A 20906-nucleotide genomic window follows, 5' to 3' on the forward strand; every position below is an offset into this window, starting at 1 on the left:
TTTATCTTAATAAAAAGTATGAAAACAAACTCGTTTTTGTTACGATTTCAACAAAAGTATGAAACATTCACATTTATTTTATTTCGTTTGTTGTGTTTTTACTTTGTAATTTTCTTTTATTTTCCCTTTTTTCCCTATTATTATTATTATTATTATTATTATTTTAATCTGTTGATGTTGCCTAGGCTAGTGCAATGTACGCGGGGAGCGCGCACTCGATGCGCAAGCAATAATCTGACAGCACGCGCACGCGCGCGTCTATGACAGAGTTTCGCCATTTTGAATACAAACATATGAGCGATTTTTATTTTCCGATCCCCTTTCCCTCGCCTTGCGTGTGAGCGGCCGAGATAACTCTGCGTAGTGATTAACCGCAGAATAGTTTCCTAAAATTTAATTTATACATAAAGGAGAGCAGAAAAACAACTTTAGTGAGGACGATGGCTCGCTCTTTGGGCAGATAGTTGAGAGGAAAACGGTCTCGTGGCAGCAGCGGGGTTTCACAGAGCGCGCGGGGCAGCAGCAGCAGCGCCACCGCTGCACGGGCCAGACCAGCACTAACAGACAACCGTCTGCAGTCACTCACAGCGGGGGTAAGCTTACATGCACAACCAGTTTACCTTCGCAGATAGCACTGCTGGAACCGACTGTCTCTGATTTACACCAAACGGTGCTTCTTAGTGAGTGTTTTGCTTAGAAAGTGTGTCGTTTGAATTCCCCTCAGAGGAGAAGAAACTTCTGTAACAGATTCAGCAGAAGTTAGCCAGACAAGCTAGCAAACAAACCGAAAACATCTCATTCTTTAGCTTTAAATAAAGCCAAGCGCACTTTACACACACATTAACCCATTTTGATCTAAAAACGATTGTGAATTTGAGTTGTTTCGGTCGAGTCTGGGGTTGTTATGAAAATACGGAAACCAGTTTTGTCTTTAATATTAGCAGCTGATGCTAACGGCTGCTAGCGGGGCCCAGCTGTAAACATGCAACCACCGAGATTTTCTGCTCATAACTGTTAATCTGCACTTAAGATCGTCGTCACATCACGTGTGAGTTTTATAGTAGTACGTCTCCTGGCTTTATAAGGTGTTAAAAATGCTCTGGTATGTTATTGACGTCTGTTGTAAACATTGGATTGAAATCAGGTTGTCATTAGCAGCCACATGAGTAATTCAGAAGTCAGGTCATCCTCTCCAGCTATTTAACTATTGAGTTGTAAAACACGATCGCTCAATATCATGACTGCAATCTCATTTGAAGTTTTGTAATGCAACGAACACCCCCTCTGGGGTCCAGGGGTCAGCACAAGTTGCTGGATCAACTTCCTAAGTAGGCAGCTTCTGGACAGTTGTGCAATCAATGGCAGCTTATTTGACCTCAGCTGCTGTCAGAGATCCCATACAACATCCCCGCTCGTGTCTGCTGTGTGTGGCAGCTTTGCTGCTGCCTGTTACTATTTTTGATGAATTGTAGAGCACAGTCATTTGCTTTCCTGTGTAGAGCTTATTGGGGAGGTCTGTGGTTGTTATTGTTGTACTAAGCTCTGCACGTGCACACAATCATGTCCATATAAAAGAAGGAAACAAGTCCCCTTGTCTTTTTTTTTGGCCACTTTTCCCAAATGAAAGAAGTGCTTCAGCTTGCACAGCTGCAGATCAATGATAGAGATTCTTTCCGGTATGTATTTCACTGTGCTGTTTGTCATCAGACGAGTATGTAGTGTTCAAGGAAGCTGTTGCCAGCTGCTGCTACTTTGAGTGCAATATGCGCACAAGATGTGGCGTAGGTCCGCATTTCATTTAGGACTGTACATTAAGCGGACTTTCTATTTTAACTTTCTAGTATCTGGTCTAAATTTTGTGGGCCATTGTCTGTAGTCAATTGATAATGTAGAAATGTATGAAACACTTTCAAACCAAGCAGCTTTCTGTTGGTCAGCACTGCGAATCTTGTACTTGAACCTGTTGCAAAATCTGTGTGGGGAAATTTTTTGGCCTTAAGTGAAATTCGCGATCGTGTGGATTCCCATTAAAATGGCTAGATTTTGCCTGCAACAAACTATATTAAATGTGACCGTGCTTAAAATCCGAATGCTTGAAATGCTTAAAATAATTGTTTGTGTATCTGCAGTCAGTATGGTTGTGAATTTGAGGAAGAGAACATGTATGTGCATTTGTTCACTGTTGGTAAGGAAATGATTGTTGTATAAACACTACGTTTTCAGTTCACGAGACCTTCCATAGTTCTGATTTTAGTCTTGCACATTGTTTCAAGGCCATATGATGCAGTGTGTTTTACATCATAATGACTTTGTGCATTGTTTGTCACATTGGTTCACACTGGCACACGTGTTTTTTACACCCTGCCTGCATTGATTTTTGAAGGGTTTGCACTTTCTCATACTCGATTCTTTTCCCTAGTGTCAGTCCGTCTGAGGCGTGTATTCGAGGAAGGCCTGGTGGGAAGTGGACCTCATGCAGATTAATGCTAGGTCATTCTGTGCTGTCTGCATTCTGCCACTCAAATGCCTGTCTGCCTGTGGAGGAGGTGTAACTAAGGATTCACACGTTTCATCAGCTGGTAAAAATATATTTATTTAACAAATGCTATTAATGTTCCAGGGCTTGAGTTCCTTTTACATAGGCTTACTAACAGATCACATCTCCTTGAGCAAACGAAGCCTATCAGGCTGTGTGAAATGTATCGCTCAGGGTGTGATGCGTGGGCACCAGTCATCTTGTGGGAAAGGTCTGCTTTGTTCATGGCCAGAGTTGTTAGAAAATCTTCACAGCACAGGTGATTTCAATCAGTACTGAAAGAAGGAAAGTTGCTCTTCATGTTCCAGTTGCGTCATGTTTTGTTTTGAGTGGGATGTGTTAGTTGGATGCTTTAAAGGTCCATCAATTATTTTTGTCCCCTTCCTTATTCTTCTGTTCTCCAGATTCTCTTTCATCTGTTAGTTCTGCTTTCCATCGCTAACCCCCCCTCCCTCCCTCCCACTCACTCTATAAGTTTGTTCCAAAACATATTAGGCAGCCTACATAGACAGCTGCTTTTTAAGACTGCTTCATCATGTAACTTCATAAGTGACTGATTTGAACACTCTACTAAAGTGGTTATCAACCAGGGGGCCGAGACCCACTAGAGGACTTAAGCAAACTTCCAAGGGGACGTCAAAAATGACTAAAAAGTATTAGAATTAATACATTATTACATTTTTAAAATAATCTAACTCAAAATTCAGAATGAAACAATGTTATGTAAAATGTATTTCTTATATGTGACCATGGACCACAAAACCAGTCATAAGGGTCATTTTTTTGAAATTGAGATTTATACGTAATCTGAAAGCTGAATAAATAAGCTTTCCACTGATGTATGGTTTGTTAGGATATGACAACATTTTTGGCCGAGATACAACTATTTGAAAATCTGGAATCTGAGGGTGCAAAAAAAAAAAAAAAAAAATCAAAATATTGAGAAAATTGCCTTTAAAGTTGTCTAAAGTTGTCCTTAGCAATGCATATCCACTCAAAAAAATACATTTTTACTATATTTACAGTAGGAAATTTACTAAAATATCTTCATGGAACATGATCTTTACTTAATATCCTAATGATTTTTGGCATAAAAGAAAAATCTATAATTTTGACCCATACAATGTATTGTTGGCTATTGCTATTTATGTTGTTTTTAATTAAACAAAATATAGTTTTTGAAACTTCTGAAATAAAATTAATTGTGATTAATTCATCTTCTAGTTTCTGTTAATAAAACAACAAAAACAAGCTTATTTTTCATAATTAAGCAGAAATACAAAGCCTATATCACAGGAATATTGTGTTGGACAACAGGTGGCATTTTAATCAAATTGCATCAACCACCGTGTTTTTTTTTTTTTTTCTTTCCATTGTGCTTATCGCAATCTCATTCTGGGTTTGCCTTCGCTGCAGTAGATATTTAATTTTAAATGAAATACTGAGTAATGCAATGCATACTCTCATAATGCAATTATAATGGAATTTTGGCAATATTGCGATTAAACTTTACCTCATGTAAATGCAATACTTCAATGATCATAATACGATTAAGCTCATAATCGTAGTAACCTCACTCGCATTAAACTATGTGATGTGCGCACACCCATTTTAATCACAATAAACAAGCATGTAAACACCTTAATCGCATTATTACCACTCTGACCAAAGCGCACATGTGCTCGGACTTCATGAATGAACTCCCTTTGCCCTCCACTCCGAATCACTAAACTGTCACTCGCTGCACATTCTCTTCTCCATATCTTTCTTTCAGAGACAGTGCAAAGTAAGCGATACAGCTTAGGCAAACCCAGTTACAGTGTTCATTATGGTGCCGAATAACCTTCCAATAATTCAAATGTGTTTTCCTTTTGATGTAAGTAGATTAAAACAGTGGCCAGTAACATGCCTACTGTATCATTTGTATAATGGCGGTAAAAATAACCATACTTTTTAGCAAATAATCAGAATAATGAAATTTGCATGTAAACGGGAGTGAAGAGATTTGCTTGTGTCATGTAAACATCTTACTGAGATTAAGTCCTTACTCTAATTATTGGAAAATCGCATTATTGGTAAACGTAGTCAATCCTGTGCATTATCGCTCGCTTGTCTTTGTTATTCTCACTTTCATGTCTTCTCCGCAGGCCTGTGCTTCCTGCTGCAGCTGCCACCGCCGCCATCATGTTCTGGAAATTTGACCTGAACAACACCTCCCATATCGACCAGCTGCTGGATCGAGAGGGCGTGACTCTGAGGGAGTTGATGGAAGAGGAGGATGTCCTGCAGGAGTGCAAAGCACAGAACCGCAAGCTCCTTCTCTTCCTCTCCAAGGATCAATGTATGCAGGAGCTGGTCACCCTCATCACGGAGGAGCCCCCTACTGATCTGGAGGAGAAAACTCGCTTTAAGTAAGATAGAAACACAGCTTTACACATTATTTTGGTAGTTTTGGCCAAATGGACACAGCAACATTAGCTCAGCCGATGAGTTTGCATGGCTACCTGTTTCATCGACAACCGCCAGATAGGGAAGTGTGCAGGAAACCTGTTCGAAACAGCCTTTATTTCAGTTTCACAAAGTAACGCTAATGGAATGGAAAATAGACACTTTTTTTAAAAACGTTTAAAGGTGCGATCATATTTACTGTTGATTTGCAAAATTTTGTGCAATGTGGAGATTGCGTGAGGGTGAAAAAGTTCCCCATAGTTGTTGGTTTGAAGGTGACTTCTGTGTGATCGTTGCTTCATACATCTCTACACTATTTGCACAATTGACCTTTTTACCTGCAGAATTTTGCCAAAATTTCACTAATGTGGCCCCACCTTAAGTGTTTATTCACTGCAAATGACCTATAGGCTACATGTAAATATAGCTGGCAGTAAAAAGTATTCCGACTGCTACTGAGAATTGCTAAATTATGACGGTGGGACATATGTGTTGTTCACTGGCGGCCCTGCATGCTCAGAGCTCCTGGTTACAGGAGAGCTGTAAAACTGATGGTGAAGATGTAGGAGTGCAGAGAAGAAGAGAGATGTGCATTTTAAGCTGACAAATCAAGGAAGAGGAAAGAGAAAAGAGAAGTTATTTAGTTAAAAGGTGATGTGTATACTAATTTTGCTACTTTTATGTTTAAAACAGCTCTTTATGAGGGTTGTGCTGTTCAATGTAAAATATATGAAATACTCTCATGTTCTGAAGGGTTGAAATCTATCAGCTCTCTCTGTTGGAACCATGTGTTTAGAGGGAGAGAGAAAAAGAGATTACGGTTCATTTAAAACTAATCATTTGCTTCTCTGTGTGTAGGAGGCAGAATCATTTGTCTTAAAATGAGCAAGTGGATTCACTCAATGTCTTTTCTCTCCCAAGTATTGTGAAATGTTATTACACTGAGTGAAATATGTTCTCAGTAGCACTGATCCAGATTTTTTGCTTAGTGATATTTTTGTGAAATGCAGAATCCTACGTAAGGCACTGACGCAGAGTTTATTATCCTCTCTTGTGGCACTGACAACACTGCACCACTGAGATGGCCAGTGTTTACTTTAGTGCTATCTGAGTGACATAAGATAAGTAGAGCTACAGAACAACTTTGTTACTTTTAAAATACCTTTGTTGGAACCACAAAAATTGGATTTGTTTGTTCATGTTAAAGGCCAAGTCACCATAGACTTTTTTTTGGTGTTGTAGGGCAGGGTTTAAAAATTATCACAATAAAAATGTTTATTTGTCAAATGTCAAATCCTTATTTCTTTCGAGTTTAAAGGTAGATTTTTGCTCCTAAGTGAAAGTTGTAGAAACGAGACAGTTAATCGTGGTTTTAAACTACTCTTTATTGTCAGAACATCACAAACACTTGCCAAACAGGTGAACATTCCACAAATCTCAGGTAGAACATTCAAAACATGTTTGAATTATTTACACTTTTCCAGTCATTTTTCCTTAACAATATAAATATCTTAATAGAAAAAATTATTTCTTAGTTTCTGCATGTTTAAACAGGCGATATTGTTTCAAATCATGAAACAGGTTTGGTTTTCCTGACTTTGATGTGTATCTTCAGCACAGTTTGCAGTGCAGGCTACAATATTAATAACATTACATATTTTGTCTCTTAGAAATGCACATTTGACAGTAGCTTGAATTAGGATGCAGATGTACATTTATGTTCATTAATAAAAACAGTAACATCTGTAAAAATTGTAATAACCTCATTTTATGTGGTAAAATGTTATGTATCATAGTAATACTATGGTAAAATGTAACTATATGGTATTTGTATGAAAAACAGTAGCCTAAGTACTTTTTAGTATAAATACACATATAACTTAATTACAAAAATACTGTAATTACATTTCAATTACTCTTTTAATACATGTCAACATTAATAATAAAATTCGATATGAATATTCCACATTACTGCCACAATACCATGATGCAGTTAGTGTTACTACAGGAAATCCATGCTAAATTATGGTGATTTGTAGATTAAAAAGCCTTCTGAGTGTATCCTTGCGCACAGTGTTTTTCCTGTTTGTCGGCACTGTTTTTAATCTGGCTTTAAACTATTTTAAATCATGGGACGTTTGTGTTCTTCGCTGAATTCAAGCGCTTCTAACTGGATCTCACAGTGCTGTTTAGTGGTCGTGTGACCAAGACCGATCAGTGAGGAGTAAATGCGTCTGACTGCTTTAGTAAGCTTGTGCTGTTCTGCCATTTGAAGTTTGAGCTGAACGAATGGTCCGATTGGCGTGCTATTCAAATGTGTTCCGTTCCGCTTTTGGTACATTATCAACCAGTAATCGACCTCTAGATATAATTTTATCGAGGAAAATTAAATCGCGATAATTATCGTTTTATCGCCCAGCCCTAATCTGTTGCATTTGCTGTTTGATAGTGTTGTCACAATGTAACTTGTAGGTAATATAGACTTTTTGTTTTGTTCTGTTTACCCAGGTTTCCAAACATTGCCTGTGAGCTCCTGACCTCTGATGTGGCTCTTATCAATGATAAGCTGGGTGGAGATGAATCCCTTTTGGAGAAGCTCTACCACTTTTTGGAGCAGGAGCCACCCCTTAATCCCCTACTGGCCTCCTTCTTCAGCAAAACCATCGGCAACTTGATTGCACGTAAAACAGACCAGGTGTGTACACCTGATCTCACGTGGCTCGGAATATATATTCACATCAAATAGCACAATACTGAGTTATTTGTATGATTTGTATTGTTAGTAAGTTGTCTGTTATTCCACATGCAGGTAATCTCTTTCCTAAGGAAAAAACACAACTTTATCAGTCTGGTGCTGAATCACATTGATGCCTCGGCCATGATGGACCTATTGCTGCGCCTCATCAGCTGTGTAGAGCCTGCCCCTTTGAGGATGGAGGTCCTCAATGTAAGCACACTAATATTTCCATAAATAAATGAGATTTAACAGATTTCTACTTTTTAAAGGACTGCTTATGAGCTGCATTCTGTTTCTTTTCTTGTGTCCAACTATATTTGAATGCAGTAACATGTCCTGTGTGAAGTGTCCCATGTGACTGTGACTGTACAACAAGTGAATTTAGAGGTTCATGTGATGGTTAATCTTGTTTAAAAGCATTTTACGCTGTTCTGCCTTTAGGAGCATGAACCTTTTGTAGAAATTATATCTTTTAGAAATGTTAATGAATGATTCAATTGCTTAAATGAGATATTGACCCATGTTTAGCCTATTATCCTCCAAGCCCTGGCTGAATCCTCACTCGTCATTACGGGGCCGTGATTCTGATCTGTGAATGAATGTGTGTGTTTGCAGTGGCTGAATGAGGAGAGACTCATCCAGAGACTCACAGAGCTCATGCACACAGGGAGAGATGAAGAGGTAGAAATATAATTCACTCTGCTGAACTTTTCACCTCCAGCCCACATGATTTCAGTTATGGAAGTTTAAAAAAAAAAAATGACCAAGTACATTCTTTTTCACTAAATTCTTCTGCAGAGACAATCTAATGCATCCCAGACTCTTTGTGACATCATACGACTCAGTCGAGACCAGGCCAATCAGCTGTCGGAGGTCACAGATCCAGACCCCTTACTCGCTGTCCTGGAGTCGTAAGTGCCCAATCTGATTAGCTAAGATCACAGTCATGTAATGTTGTGAGTCATGTGTAAGAATCTACTTACTGAATAAAGCCTGCTGACCAGACAGTGCTCGTTTCACTGATGTAATCGCCATTTTTGTATCTCATCCACTCATGTTGATTTCTTTGTAGACAAGAGAATGTTGCAGAGCTTTTGAAGAACATGTTTGAAGGGGAAAGGACTGAAGCGTCTGTCGTCAATGGAACGCAAGTGCTTCTTACGTTACTGGAGTCACGAAGGTCAGGGTGAGTTCATCCATTACAGGGCCTAATTAAACCTAAAATAAACAGCCATGCTCTCCCTTTTTTTTTTTTTTTTTTAAATCTTTCCATGACCTTCTGTTTTCTCTATCTGGTGTTAGGCTGGAGGGTCTGATGGACCTGTATTCTCAGGGATGTGAAAGGTCTTACACTGTCAACAGCAGTATTTTACGTGCTATTGAGCCTCATCTAAAGGACTTCCAGCAGCTCCTACTGAACCCTCCTATGGTACCAGCACTCTCACACACATGCAACTAAACTCCATCTGGGTATAAATGTCATTCAAGGCCTTTGAGCCATTTGTTCTGTTTTTTTTTTTTTTGTATTAAAGATACAAGCTAAAGTTTTTTCATAGATGACACTTGCTCTGTTTCAAAACTTAAAGGTCCCGTTTTTCGTGGTTTTTTGAAGCTTTGATTGTGTTTATAGTGTGCAGTATAACATGTGTTCATGTTTCGCGTGTAAAAAAACACAGTATTTTTTTATTTGTTATTTTATTTATTACAGTAATTTACTTATCTGTATACCGCTGTTTCCACTGTCATAAAAACGGGCTGATGACTTCCTTGTTCTATGAAGTCCCTCCTTCAGAAATACGTAACGAGTTCTGATTGTGCCAGCGGTTCCTGTGTTGTGATTCGACAGCAGTTTAGCGCATCTTGCCCGGAAAGGTCACGCCTCTTACCATAACATGGAGATGCACGCGCTCAGTGTTAATGTAAACATGTCTTTAATTTTACCCTATCAATTTGAGCCGGAATCAGACCCGGTGATTGGACTGCGCGATGAAAATAACAGCGTTTCGACGACATGGCGACAAACACACTCTACAAACGCAACTCTTGTGTATTCCTGTGGGCGGAGGTTAGTCAAAAAACTGTTTTAGTGACGTCATTAAAGAAGGAAGTAGAGGGATGTAGTCCAAACTGGCCGTTCGATGTAGGCGACTTCTGTTAAATAAAATATCTTGCTTGGCATTGAACTTTGAGCTTTAAACTTTTACAGACTTTATTTATACTCTAACAACAACATTACACACTAACTAAAGTTTGAAACATGGGATCACGAAGAACGGGACCTTTAAGCTGCCTTGCTGTCTACATAACTGAAGTGAAACCTCATAAGTGACTGATTTTGAATGCTCTACATCAGTGACAACCCCTTCCTGTCACTTAAATAGCACTCTTGACAATAAGCTCATTAATACCAAGTTTACACTACAGGACTTTAAACATCGGCAGATTGCTGTGCTGTTCAGATTACATGACTTGTTTTGGAGTCTTGAAGTCATTGTGGTGTTGTCACTACATGACACTACGTAAATGATCTGCAACAAGGAGGTTACACACTACACAAGCTGACAACAACTCTGTCACCCAAAGACTTTGAAAATGGACATTGGGAAGAAATTGGACTAAATTCTGAATTAAATTTAATTAAAATTAAATGAACCCTTTCACACATAAGTTTAAATATCTTAATAATCTATAACGCGAGATGGGTGCCGCCTTGTTTGTTTGCGCTTTAGTTTGTCAGTCGGATTTATAGGCTACAGCATGTTAATTCATCCATTTATACCGAAATACATGTGTCTCGTGAACTGGGAGAAGAATAGTGTGAGCTTTATAGTTACTTACACAATATGTATCTGATATGAATAAACATCAGCAAATTTTAGGCTATTTGAATGGATTGTTATTACTGCTTCCATAGACATCAGTGTATATTTCATTGGCTGTTGCGTCGCGACACGTGACACCACAGGATATCGTGTCGGCCGACAGCTCCAGATATTTAGCCTGCTATAGATATTTGTCTGGCGTCAGCGAGGTGGGCAGAGCTTTAACAGCTTGTGCTTCAGGTAGGGCTGAACGATTTTGGAAAATAATCTAATTGCGATTATTTTTACCAATATTGCGATTTAATATGCGATTATTTTTTAAAGCTCATTATCTTCTGTATTATTCAACAAAGACGAGCAATAAATCATTGTAGGTGTGGGAGTCTTTAGGCACCTCACGATTCGATTCCGATTCTGGGAGTTGCAGCCCGATTCCAAAACGATTCTTGATATTTTTTTCTTATTGATTAGTCTTATTATTAACTTTTTTATTATTTAATTACATATGTATTTATAAGTACTTTTTAAAATAATTACACATTAAAATTTAATTAAAACAATTGCATGTTATTGTTAGCCTTAGTTTAATTAAGACGTCTAAGTAGCTTTTATAAACGTGCCTTAGAAAAAAAAAACATTACTGGTGTGCATCTTGAGACAAAACAATGGCACTGATATATTTTAAGACATGTCAGTGCAAGTTGCTTTCAGTTAAGACAGCTCAAACATTTTATTTATGGACGTTTCTGAATGGTTAGTGGTTGCTGTAGAGTTGATTCAACACATCAGCTAGTATGTGCCGTCATGTTAATCTTTTGTGCAAATCCAGCGTTGAATTGACCCTCATTTGTCCGGCGTAAAATGATGGCATGGCAACGACCCTCTACTACGACAACTCTTCCTCTTCTCTAAAGCAGCCCAACATGGCCTCGCCCTCTTTGTTGCGTGTTCCCGGGGGCAGGGTCTATGTAAATTTTGGGGTTTGTGATGTCACCAACCTGGAAAGAAGCTTGTTGTAGTCCTTAAAAAGCAATTTCTGTAAAAGAAAATATCTCCCTTTCCATTGAACTTTGAGCGTTGTAACTTTGCCGATGTTGTTTATGCTCAAACAGCAACATTATGCACTAACAAAAATGGGAAAGGGAAATCATAATCAAGGACCCCAAAGTGTGTCAGTCTATGTTGGCTTACTAAGTTGTGGAACAGAGCTACTGACTCAACAATCACTGTGCAATGGTGAGAGTAATGGCCCTTTAACAATCCGTCACTCTCCCTCCACTTGCTGTGAAACAGAGAAGTGCAATACTCACTACAGTGGGCGTTCTGGAGCAGCCCCTGGGGAGCGCCCGCCTTCATGTGGCCAGACTGGTAGCTTCTCTGCTGCAGACTTGCGACCTCAGCATCTGCCAAGAGATCTGCAGACTCAACACCATGGACCTGCTGTTGGTAAATCACTTACACACACACACAAACTGAATATCGCAGACTCAACGCTATGAGCTGGCTGTGGGTGGACGATCTTGTTTTTCATCATTTTTTCTCTCCTCCTCACTTCCTCTTTCCCTCACTCTCTGGTTGCAGGATTTATTCTTTAAATACACCTGGAATAATTTCTTGCACTTGCAAGTGGAGCTGTGTGTGGCATCCATCCTGAACCACTCGGCCCACACGGACCTCCAGAACCCAGGTCTGCAGAACCACGAGGAGAGACCAGCTACTGGCACAGGCAGCCAGGCGGAGGAGGGAACGCCTGGCCAGAACAGCAGCTCAGATTCAGCAAACACACCAATTCAAGATGCTCTTGTTGCCAATGTAGGCCATCTGCTGTTGTTCATATCTGTTTTTGATCATAACCGCTTTCTTACAGCGCTTGTCAGATTGTCAGATTAGCTTAGAGGAAACAGGGTAGTGAGGATATTAGTGGTGCTTACGAATGCCAACATCACTTATGCAAATATACTGTAATTTAAAAGTTTGGTCACTCAATTTTTGTTTTGTTTTTTTGTTTTTAAGAAATTAGTAGTTTTTAGCCAGGATGCATTAAATGGATCAAAAGTGACATTAAAAACATGTATAATATTACAAAATATCTTTGGTTTCTAGTAAATGCTGTTATTTTTTAACAAAAGTATTAAGCAGCACAACTGTTTACAACATTGATAATAATAAAATGTTTCTTTAGCACCAAAATCAGCATACTACAATGCTTTCTGAAAGATCATGTGACACTGATGACTGGATTAATGGCTGCTGAAAATTCAGCTTTCCCATCACAAAAATAAATAACATTTTAAAATATATTTATATAGAAAACAGTTGTTTTAAATTAATATTTTGCAATATTACTTTGCATAAAATACTTTACAAAAACATGAAAAAATGACCCTAAACTTTTGAATGGGAGTGCATTGCACATACTTGGGTTTGTTCAGATTCCTAAACCTCAGAGCCTAAGTACTGAAATTTGACCTTTAATTCATCCTGCAGCGCTTGTGCTACAGATATGAATAACTCAAATCTTGCGGTTTGTTGAATATGTGTCACTTTTGTTTCATTGCCTTGTTCTTTGTCCTTTTTTTGGCTTTGCATTTATCTACCCTCTCTTTGTGTTTCCTGTTGTTTATTATTCACAATGTTTGGCTGTCTGCTTTCCTCAGCTCTTCCAGCATTGTCGGCTAGTGCAAAGGATTCTGGATGCTTGGGAGGAAAATGACAAAACCCAGTAAGAGCTTCTCATCTGTTTCCTGTCATTGATTTATATGCATTGAGTCTCTAACACATGCGTGATAGTCCCATGAAGCTCATCTTCATACCCATCTTTGTCAGTATGTGTTTGATGTCTGTCTGTTGGCTGATTATAGTTTCTCTACCTTCATCTCTAGGGCTGAAGGGGGCAGACGGAGAGGAAATATGGGTCACCTGACAAGAATTGCAAACACTGTGGTTCAAAACCTGGAGAAAGGGCTGGCTCACTCTCAAATTAATGACCTAATTAAAGGTTTGTAGTGCAAGAATATGTCAAAAGAACCACTGAGTTTATGCAGTGATGATGGCTGAGATATGAGAGTGCTTACTGGAATCATAATGACTTGTATAACCACAGAGCTGCCAGAGGACTGCAGAGGCCGCTGGGAGAGTTTTGTGGGTGAGACTCTAAGAGAGACCAACAGGAGAAACACAGTGGATTTGGTGAGGAATGCATTCACACACACACACACACACACACACACACATTTCATTGCATTGGGGCAGGTGAAAAATAATAGATATTTCAATAGTCATAGAATAGAATAGTCAAGAGAGTTCAGTTTTAACCCTTCTGATGCATGAATTCTTAAATCACAAATTATAAATACTAATAAAATATTAATAATAAATAATACAGGTATTAAATATATGAATTATTTTGTTTTGTTTTTATTTCAGAGCAAGAATATAATCATTCCAGGTCTTCTTTTTGTCTTTCAAATTGTGTTTTGAGAGAGTTAACAAATCTGTCCACTGAAACAGATGATAATAGTAAATATTTCAGAGATGCGTAGCACTTCTCTACTTTCCTCAAACATCTATATAAAGATGCAACATCATACCTTGAATCGTCAATGGCATTTAAAGCTCTGTTCACAAGAGCTTTGATAGTAGACACCAATCTTCAGGGTTACATTGTGAGGTTTATTTTAATAGATGTCATATTCAGAGCATGTTACATGGTTTAATGCTGATTTCAGGTTCTCATCCTGTGTTTCAGGTGAGCACTCACAACTTACACTCATCTAGTGAAGATGATGACATGGAGAGCCCCTTCCCCAATGATCTGTCCATCCAACAGGTAAGAAGCATCATATAAAGAGCTAGCATGAGTCTACTTTAAGCTCCTTACAGCTGACTGGCTAAGTGTGATTATTTTCTGCCTTTCAGGCGTTCTCTGATTACCAGATTCAGCAGATGACCGCCAACTTTGTGGATCAGTTTGGTTTTAATGATGAGGAGTTCAGTGAACATGATGAAAATATCAAGTGAGTGCTACAGATGCTGTGTGTCTGCATGTGTCTAAAATGTTTAAACGTTTCTCAGATCTAGTGATGAGAGTTGAAATAGATGTCAGAATGCTGCAGAGACTCGCATTGAAGTATAACTTTGATATGTTTTGTGGTGAAGATTATCAGTGATAATCTTTAAGAGACCTCTTTATATCTTGCAGTGCTGCATTCGATCGGATTGCTGAAATTAACTTTAATATAGATGCAGATGATCATAGTGTAAGTGCCTGTCACTGAAAACACCATTCATTATTCAGATGATCTCTAAACCCTGTTGTAAGTGTTTGTTTTGATGCTTTGCTTTATATGGGTTGTTCTGCTCCTGTAGGCCAATGCTGCAGCTTTTGAGGCGTGTTGTAAAGAAAGAATCCAGCAGTTCGATGACTGTGAGGAAGAGGAGGATATTTGGGATGAAAAAGAAATTAACTATGCAACACAAATCAAATCCAGATCGAGGTACAGAACACAGTTGATATGCTTGAAGAAATAGATTCGGCTGTTTTGTTTATTGAATTCATATTCTCTATTTATTCTTTTCAGGTTTGGGGTGTCTCTTTCTTCAGATAATTCACCCAAGAGTACCGTGAGGAATGGGGGTGGAGGCCGCGGGTCGGCCTCTGAGGAAGAGGATGTTGAGGAAGAGGCCAGTCCTCAGCAGTCTACAGCAGCTCAGACTCAGAGTGAGTGCTACAACATCCTAGAGCTGGGCAATATATCGCATGCAATTGTCACGCGCATTTCGTCAGTAAAGCCGGTTCCCTGATTACCGCTAAATCGCCATCACCTGCTTTCAAATGGAGCGGCATTTAATAGACAGAGCCGTAGTTCACTGATAAGCTACGCAATATCACGTTCATTATCGCAGATGAATCGCCTTCGATAATGAACGCGATATTGCGTAGCTTATCAGTGAACTACGGCTCTGTTTATTAAATGCCGCTCCATTTGAAAGCAGGTGATGGTGATTTAGCAGTAATCAGGGTACCGGCTTTACTGACGAAATGCGCGTGACAATCGCATGCGATATATCGCCCAGCCCTACAACATCCCCTACTACTCTGAATTTTTCAGCTGAATTTATTCGATTAAACATTCTTTGTATTTGTGTTGTGCACAGACCCAGGCTGGGCAGCGAGTTTTGGTGAGACAGAGGTGAGCTCTTCTGGTGCTTGGGGTGGCTCCCCTCAGCAGGGCAATGAGCGTTCGCAGGACACAGGCTGGGCCACCTTCACTGAATTCCAGCCTTTCAGCAGGTAAAGCCACTAAAGAACACTTTAATGCTACATATGACACTGTTTTGGAATGTTTTTAAAGTGAGCAGCAAATATTGGTTGGTTTGGATATTTGAATTATGGGAATGCCTTTATCTCTCCTAATCCATTGGCTTTTACATTACAGCACAGAGTCCAGCAACACTGAGGGACAACCTCAACAGGGCCAAGGGAAAGACTGTGAGTAGCTCTGTTTGCATCTGTTTTTTTGTTTTGTTTTAAATTGACCTGATCGAATTTAAAGCGGTAATATTTGGGGAATCTCATTTTCCTTGATCTTTTGAGTACCAGTAATATTTACTGTAACTTTCATAGCTCAAAACTTCCTCTCCAGTCCAAAAAGCCCATCTATAGAATCTGAGCTGCAAAAATGCATCATTCTGAAGTTCTTGACATTAACCCACTCCAAAACATTAACACATGATTGCCTACATTTACATGTCAATGGCATGGTGCAGTAATACAGATGAAGTATATAAACTAGAACAGTGATTCTCAACTTGTTTGGCCCACATTTTTCATGGTCATTAAGCCACGACCCAATTTTACCCAATTACGCGATGTACCAGTTGCGTAATTTATTGGTACTTTTAGGTAATTTCAGCATAACTATGACGTTGCATGCTCGTAATTTATTTTGCGCTTTATTTATAATGAAGTAATATACAGCGTGCGCCGCCGCATTTGCGCATGCAAATTAACTGTGCAATAGGAAAGTTTGTTTTTCTGAGGTGAGTTTTTATTTCATAATAAGTTACGAAAATAAAGTTAGAATAATGACACTGACCACAACTGACTGCAGTTACTGAATCGGGACAACGTGTTTCTCAGTTACTCTACTTAAACTGCATCTGACAGAAGTGTCAACAGCTTTCGTGCATCAGAAAAACATAGCATTATGTTTGTTTCTTTGACTGCACACTCCACAACCCACTCAAAACGATCTTGTGACCCACCAGTAGTGAAACACTGAACTTGAAAACAATTTTGAAACCGTTTTGAACCTGAAAGTTTTTTTTTTTTTTTTTTTCTTTCAGTGGCCGGCAGTGGTTCAGCTACTGGAGACTGGGAAGGAAGTCCTGGGCAAAAGGCCCCTCTGGTGGCCTCAGACAGCAGCTCGTCTGGAGGCTCAGACAGCGAAGAGGACCCTGGGGAAAATAAGGCTGAGGGGTCCCCTAAAACACCTGTCAACAAGGCAACAGCACCTTCGAGGTAAGAACACTTTGCAAAGTAATAGCAGCTGATGTGTTTTCATGTAAATTCAGAAAGGATGTCAGACCATACTAAAAAATGTGAATTCCATTCAGACACTTTCCTATATCAGAAGCACATTATTGACTTAAGGTGCAGTTTTGCGAATTTTTGCATACGAAATCCGGGCATTTTAATAGGAATCCATGCAATCTGTATTTTTTGTAACTGTGAAAGATTTCGCAGTGGGTTCTAATTTGTCGCACAAATTTGCAATGTTAACCAACAGAAAGCTGCTTGGTTTGAAATTGACTTTAATGTTGAGTCACGCTTCATACATCGCTAAACTATCAACAGTGGACCGTTTTTGCCCACAAACATTAACTAATGTGACAACACCTTTAGAATACCTGTCACTCTACTTGTCCAAGTGATTCAAACAAGTTTAAATGATTGAATACTGATTTTCAAAGAGTGATTATTGATGTACAAGGACGTAAAAGTATTTGGTGGCTGCACTTTTTCTCTGCAGCGAGGTGCCTACTGACGCTATGGAGAAGCTCAGCATCACCGACAGTAGTGAGTCTTCAGCGCCTACAGAAGAGTCAGACGCCACCACTGTGACGGAGACGAGGTAATATTGAATGAGTATCAAGCTGATGATACATGGATAAACTGCCTCCATCCTCTCTTACTCACTCTTATGCCTCTACAGAGTCGAGGCACCCACTTCCGCTGAGGTTATGCCTAATGGACCGGTCTGAAGGCCCTGGATAGGAGTCCGACCCACTCTCCGCCTCTTCCATTTTGAACCCCCAAACCTCAATACCACTTTTGGTGTTTAAATAAAGAATGCTGCCATGTTATTGGTCCTGGATACTGCCAATCAGCCCATCATTGGAGGAGGAAGCCAGGGGCATGTAACACAAACCAGTAACCAGTACAGTGCTCAGAGGTGTTAGTCTTTTAATCTTTTCAACTTTGTATGGGATATGCACAGTTTTAAATGTAGCAGTGACCGCGTGTGATTACAGGATCTGTCAGGACTTCTTTATTTTCCTCGGTTTGTGTCCCTCCCTTAATTTTTCTGGATTCTTTTTCGCTCTCAGCCTTGGATGGTAGAAAACAGGGATGTGAAGGTCCTGATCGGAAAGCACAGGCTCATCCTTCACGGCATAACGTCTCGAACATCCTCATGCAAAATCGAAAGCCTCGTTGCCTGAAAACAGCCTCTGCGACAATTTACTGTATGTTGAAGCACAACTGAAGTGTTCTGTAATGCTTGACACTTTTCTGCACAGGTCACCGCCCCGCCAAGTTCACTTTTAGGATTTTTTTTAAACATTATTATGGCCTAATCTCATTAAATCATGTATTTGAATGTTCTGAAGTGCTTTGGGGCAGAAATGTATGAAATTAGAGTTGATACTCTGACATGGTGTCCACGTTGGCACTTGTGCAATAACGTTTAGCCATTTAATTTAAATTGGACTCGTTCGTAAAATATACATTTATGATGGGGGTGGGCCTATTTGAATTTTTTTCAACTTTTCTTTTCATTGCATGCAAAATGTTATTTATCAAGCATATTCAAGCGACTGTTTTTCCAACAACGTTCTAGACCTTCTGATTGTATTGAATTACATTTGTCCGGTTTTTTTTCTCCCCGTAAACAGTTTCTACCTAATTTTCTAGTGCATTTTTTTTGTTAAGCTTTCTGAAAATTGAATCATGGGTTTAAAGCAAAAAGCTAAAAGTAATCATAATGACCTTTGCCTTAAGTTACAAATCCTTCAGAATCCCTGTAACAGGACAGAAGGGTTTGCCTCAAAGCAAACAGGCTTTTTTTGTCTGTTTTTAAATGTCACCCGATCATAAAAGAACCGCCGCCACAATTTTTATTTGCATCCCTATCAATGCCAATGCAGCACTTTTTTTTCCCCCCCCAGAGGCCAAGAAATGTTGCCCAACTTCCTAGTATACTATACTCTATGAAATGCTCCACAGGACAGTGTTATGCATCATCAGATTTTTTTTTTATCAGAACTCTCTATATGCTGTCAGAAAGACTTTTTGAACTTGTCTCAGAACCTTCCGGTAGCTCTCGTTGGAAATACCAAGATCCACCTCTTGTAATATTTCATCCTGAACATCATGTGATTATTTTTTTTTTCTCCAGGAATTTTTTTTTTTGCTATCACAATTCACGCATCATATCTCTGCAAGCTTACGATGGTACCAAATCTGTTGGATTACAGGATTGGGATATTGCATTATTTATTTTGCACTTATTGAGGTGTTAGTGCAGAGACCTGGTTTCCCATCATGCATTGGAATGCCATGTTTATTTCACTCTTCATGGTCTTTGCCTCTGGAGTGTAAAGTCTCCATTGACTCTGCTTCTTATATCTATAACATGTTCAAATAGGTTTGTTTCCAAAGCCAAAAGTATGTATTTGCCTTTTATTTTCTCTTTTCTTTAACTGTTTAAAAAAAAATCTTATTTTTAACTTTAACCAATATTATTTTACATATTGTAGAGATTCTAATTTATGTGATCTTCAGCAACCAAAATATTGCTCTGTTCAATTCTGTTCATGTGTCTGGAGTCTGGACTGTTTCTGTACCTTCACAGCTATAGGTTGAGTGTTAAGAGCCTTGTATTCATTCATCATCCCAAGAGTCTCAGTTACACAGATGAGGTATTATTTTCGAGAGCTGCTAAAAAGTTATTTTAATTTTAATAATTGTTCCGGGTTCAATTGTATTACAACAGAAAATACTTCTGACTCAATCCTCAGATTGTATAAACATCGTTTTCCAGTCATCCACTTATAGTGTACGTTCATTTTGTGACATTCGCTGTTTCTATGGTATATCATATTAATGTAAAGACAGGACGAGTGATAAAGCCAATTGGAATACGCGATTCTGATTGGTCAATCGCTGTCGTCCAGATTCCATAGCAACGCTCACACTTTTGTTTCATACTAAAACGCAACTGGCGCCATCTTGTGTTTTAGTTATCACTTCTAGTGAACAGGAAAAAAAATCAGGTAAATTCAACTCAAATTAATATTTTAATTTATGTTCCTGCTAAATAACCGTGTACTGAGCAGTATAATGTACAATAAAATGGCCATTATTACTTGGCAAAGCAACAAACAAATTGGACTAGAAAGTAACGTTAGCCCCGCTGACGAATTTGACAACTGCTGCATCTTAACGGTTTTTTTTGTACAACGTACACGTTATTTTTTATTAGTATTATCATTATTATTTGTTTATTAGAAACCAAAGAGTTCGAAATTATTCTGTAGTAACTGACAACATTGAACCCGGAACATTTTAAGCAGTTGTACAAGTTCCCTCCCTACAATTCTCAAATTCTCTCCCTCTGGATTTCATGGATGTGTTTTATGCACTTGTAAATAGTGGTTATATATCTACATGCCATAATAATGATGCTGGATTTAAGCAGGTGGAGGGGAAGGACACATGCTGCAGGATAAATGAATTAATTAACCATGTTTCAGAGCACTTCACTTTCAGAACTTCCCACTAGTCATTTGTTTTAGAGCATTCAAAAATGGAGACAAGGAGATATAGTTTTTAAATGTGACTTGTCAGAATATAAGGTATTCATTGATGGCATAAAAGTAGTTCTCAGCCAATAACAAATTGACATTTGTATAGACTGGGTCTGTACATTATATTGTTGCCTACATCAATACCTATATATATTTTGATATTTTCAGAATGGAATAAATCTGTTATTGAGAGAAATGATTTTCATCGGTTAAGCTGACAGAGTGAAATGCACCATCTCTTGTGCAGCTGTGTACTTTGAAACCTTCTCTG

General features: G+C 38.8%; 1 protein-coding gene across 3 annotated transcripts; it reads left to right on the plus strand.

The window, feature by feature from the left end:
* Positions 1-237: 237 nt before the first annotated feature.
* Positions 238-20831, plus strand: ppp6r2a (protein phosphatase 6, regulatory subunit 2a). 3 transcript variants are annotated; one of them, XM_048156341.1, is made up of 24 exons: positions 238-593; positions 2420-2579; positions 4684-4947; positions 7493-7679; positions 7794-7931; positions 8337-8402; positions 8520-8632; positions 8794-8901; positions 9024-9150; positions 11837-11989; positions 12125-12355; positions 13201-13265; positions 13426-13541; positions 13647-13732; positions 14292-14372; positions 14462-14559; positions 14745-14802; positions 14912-15039; positions 15124-15263; positions 15701-15836; positions 15982-16034; positions 16892-17066; positions 17578-17679; positions 17761-20831. In XM_048156341.1, the coding sequence occupies exons 3-24, from the start codon at positions 4721-4723 to the stop codon at positions 17807-17809; spliced, it is 2637 nt and encodes an 878-aa protein (XP_048012298.1). In that variant the 5' UTR covers positions 238-593; positions 2420-2579; positions 4684-4720; the 3' UTR covers positions 17810-20831. The 3 variants fall into 3 exon arrangements, with proteins under 3 accessions (XP_048012298.1, XP_048012297.1, XP_048012296.1); XM_048156339.1 differs by having other exon boundaries at positions 239-593; positions 8794-8907; positions 17761-17931; XM_048156340.1 differs by lacking the exon at positions 2420-2579 and having other exon boundaries at positions 8794-8907.
* Positions 20832-20906: the final 75 nt, after the last annotated feature.

This window comes from Megalobrama amblycephala, linkage group LG14 (genome assembly GCF_018812025.1).
Source record: "Megalobrama amblycephala isolate DHTTF-2021 linkage group LG14, ASM1881202v1, whole genome shotgun sequence".
In the NCBI taxonomy this organism is placed as follows: domain Eukaryota; kingdom Metazoa; phylum Chordata; class Actinopteri; order Cypriniformes; family Xenocyprididae; genus Megalobrama; species Megalobrama amblycephala.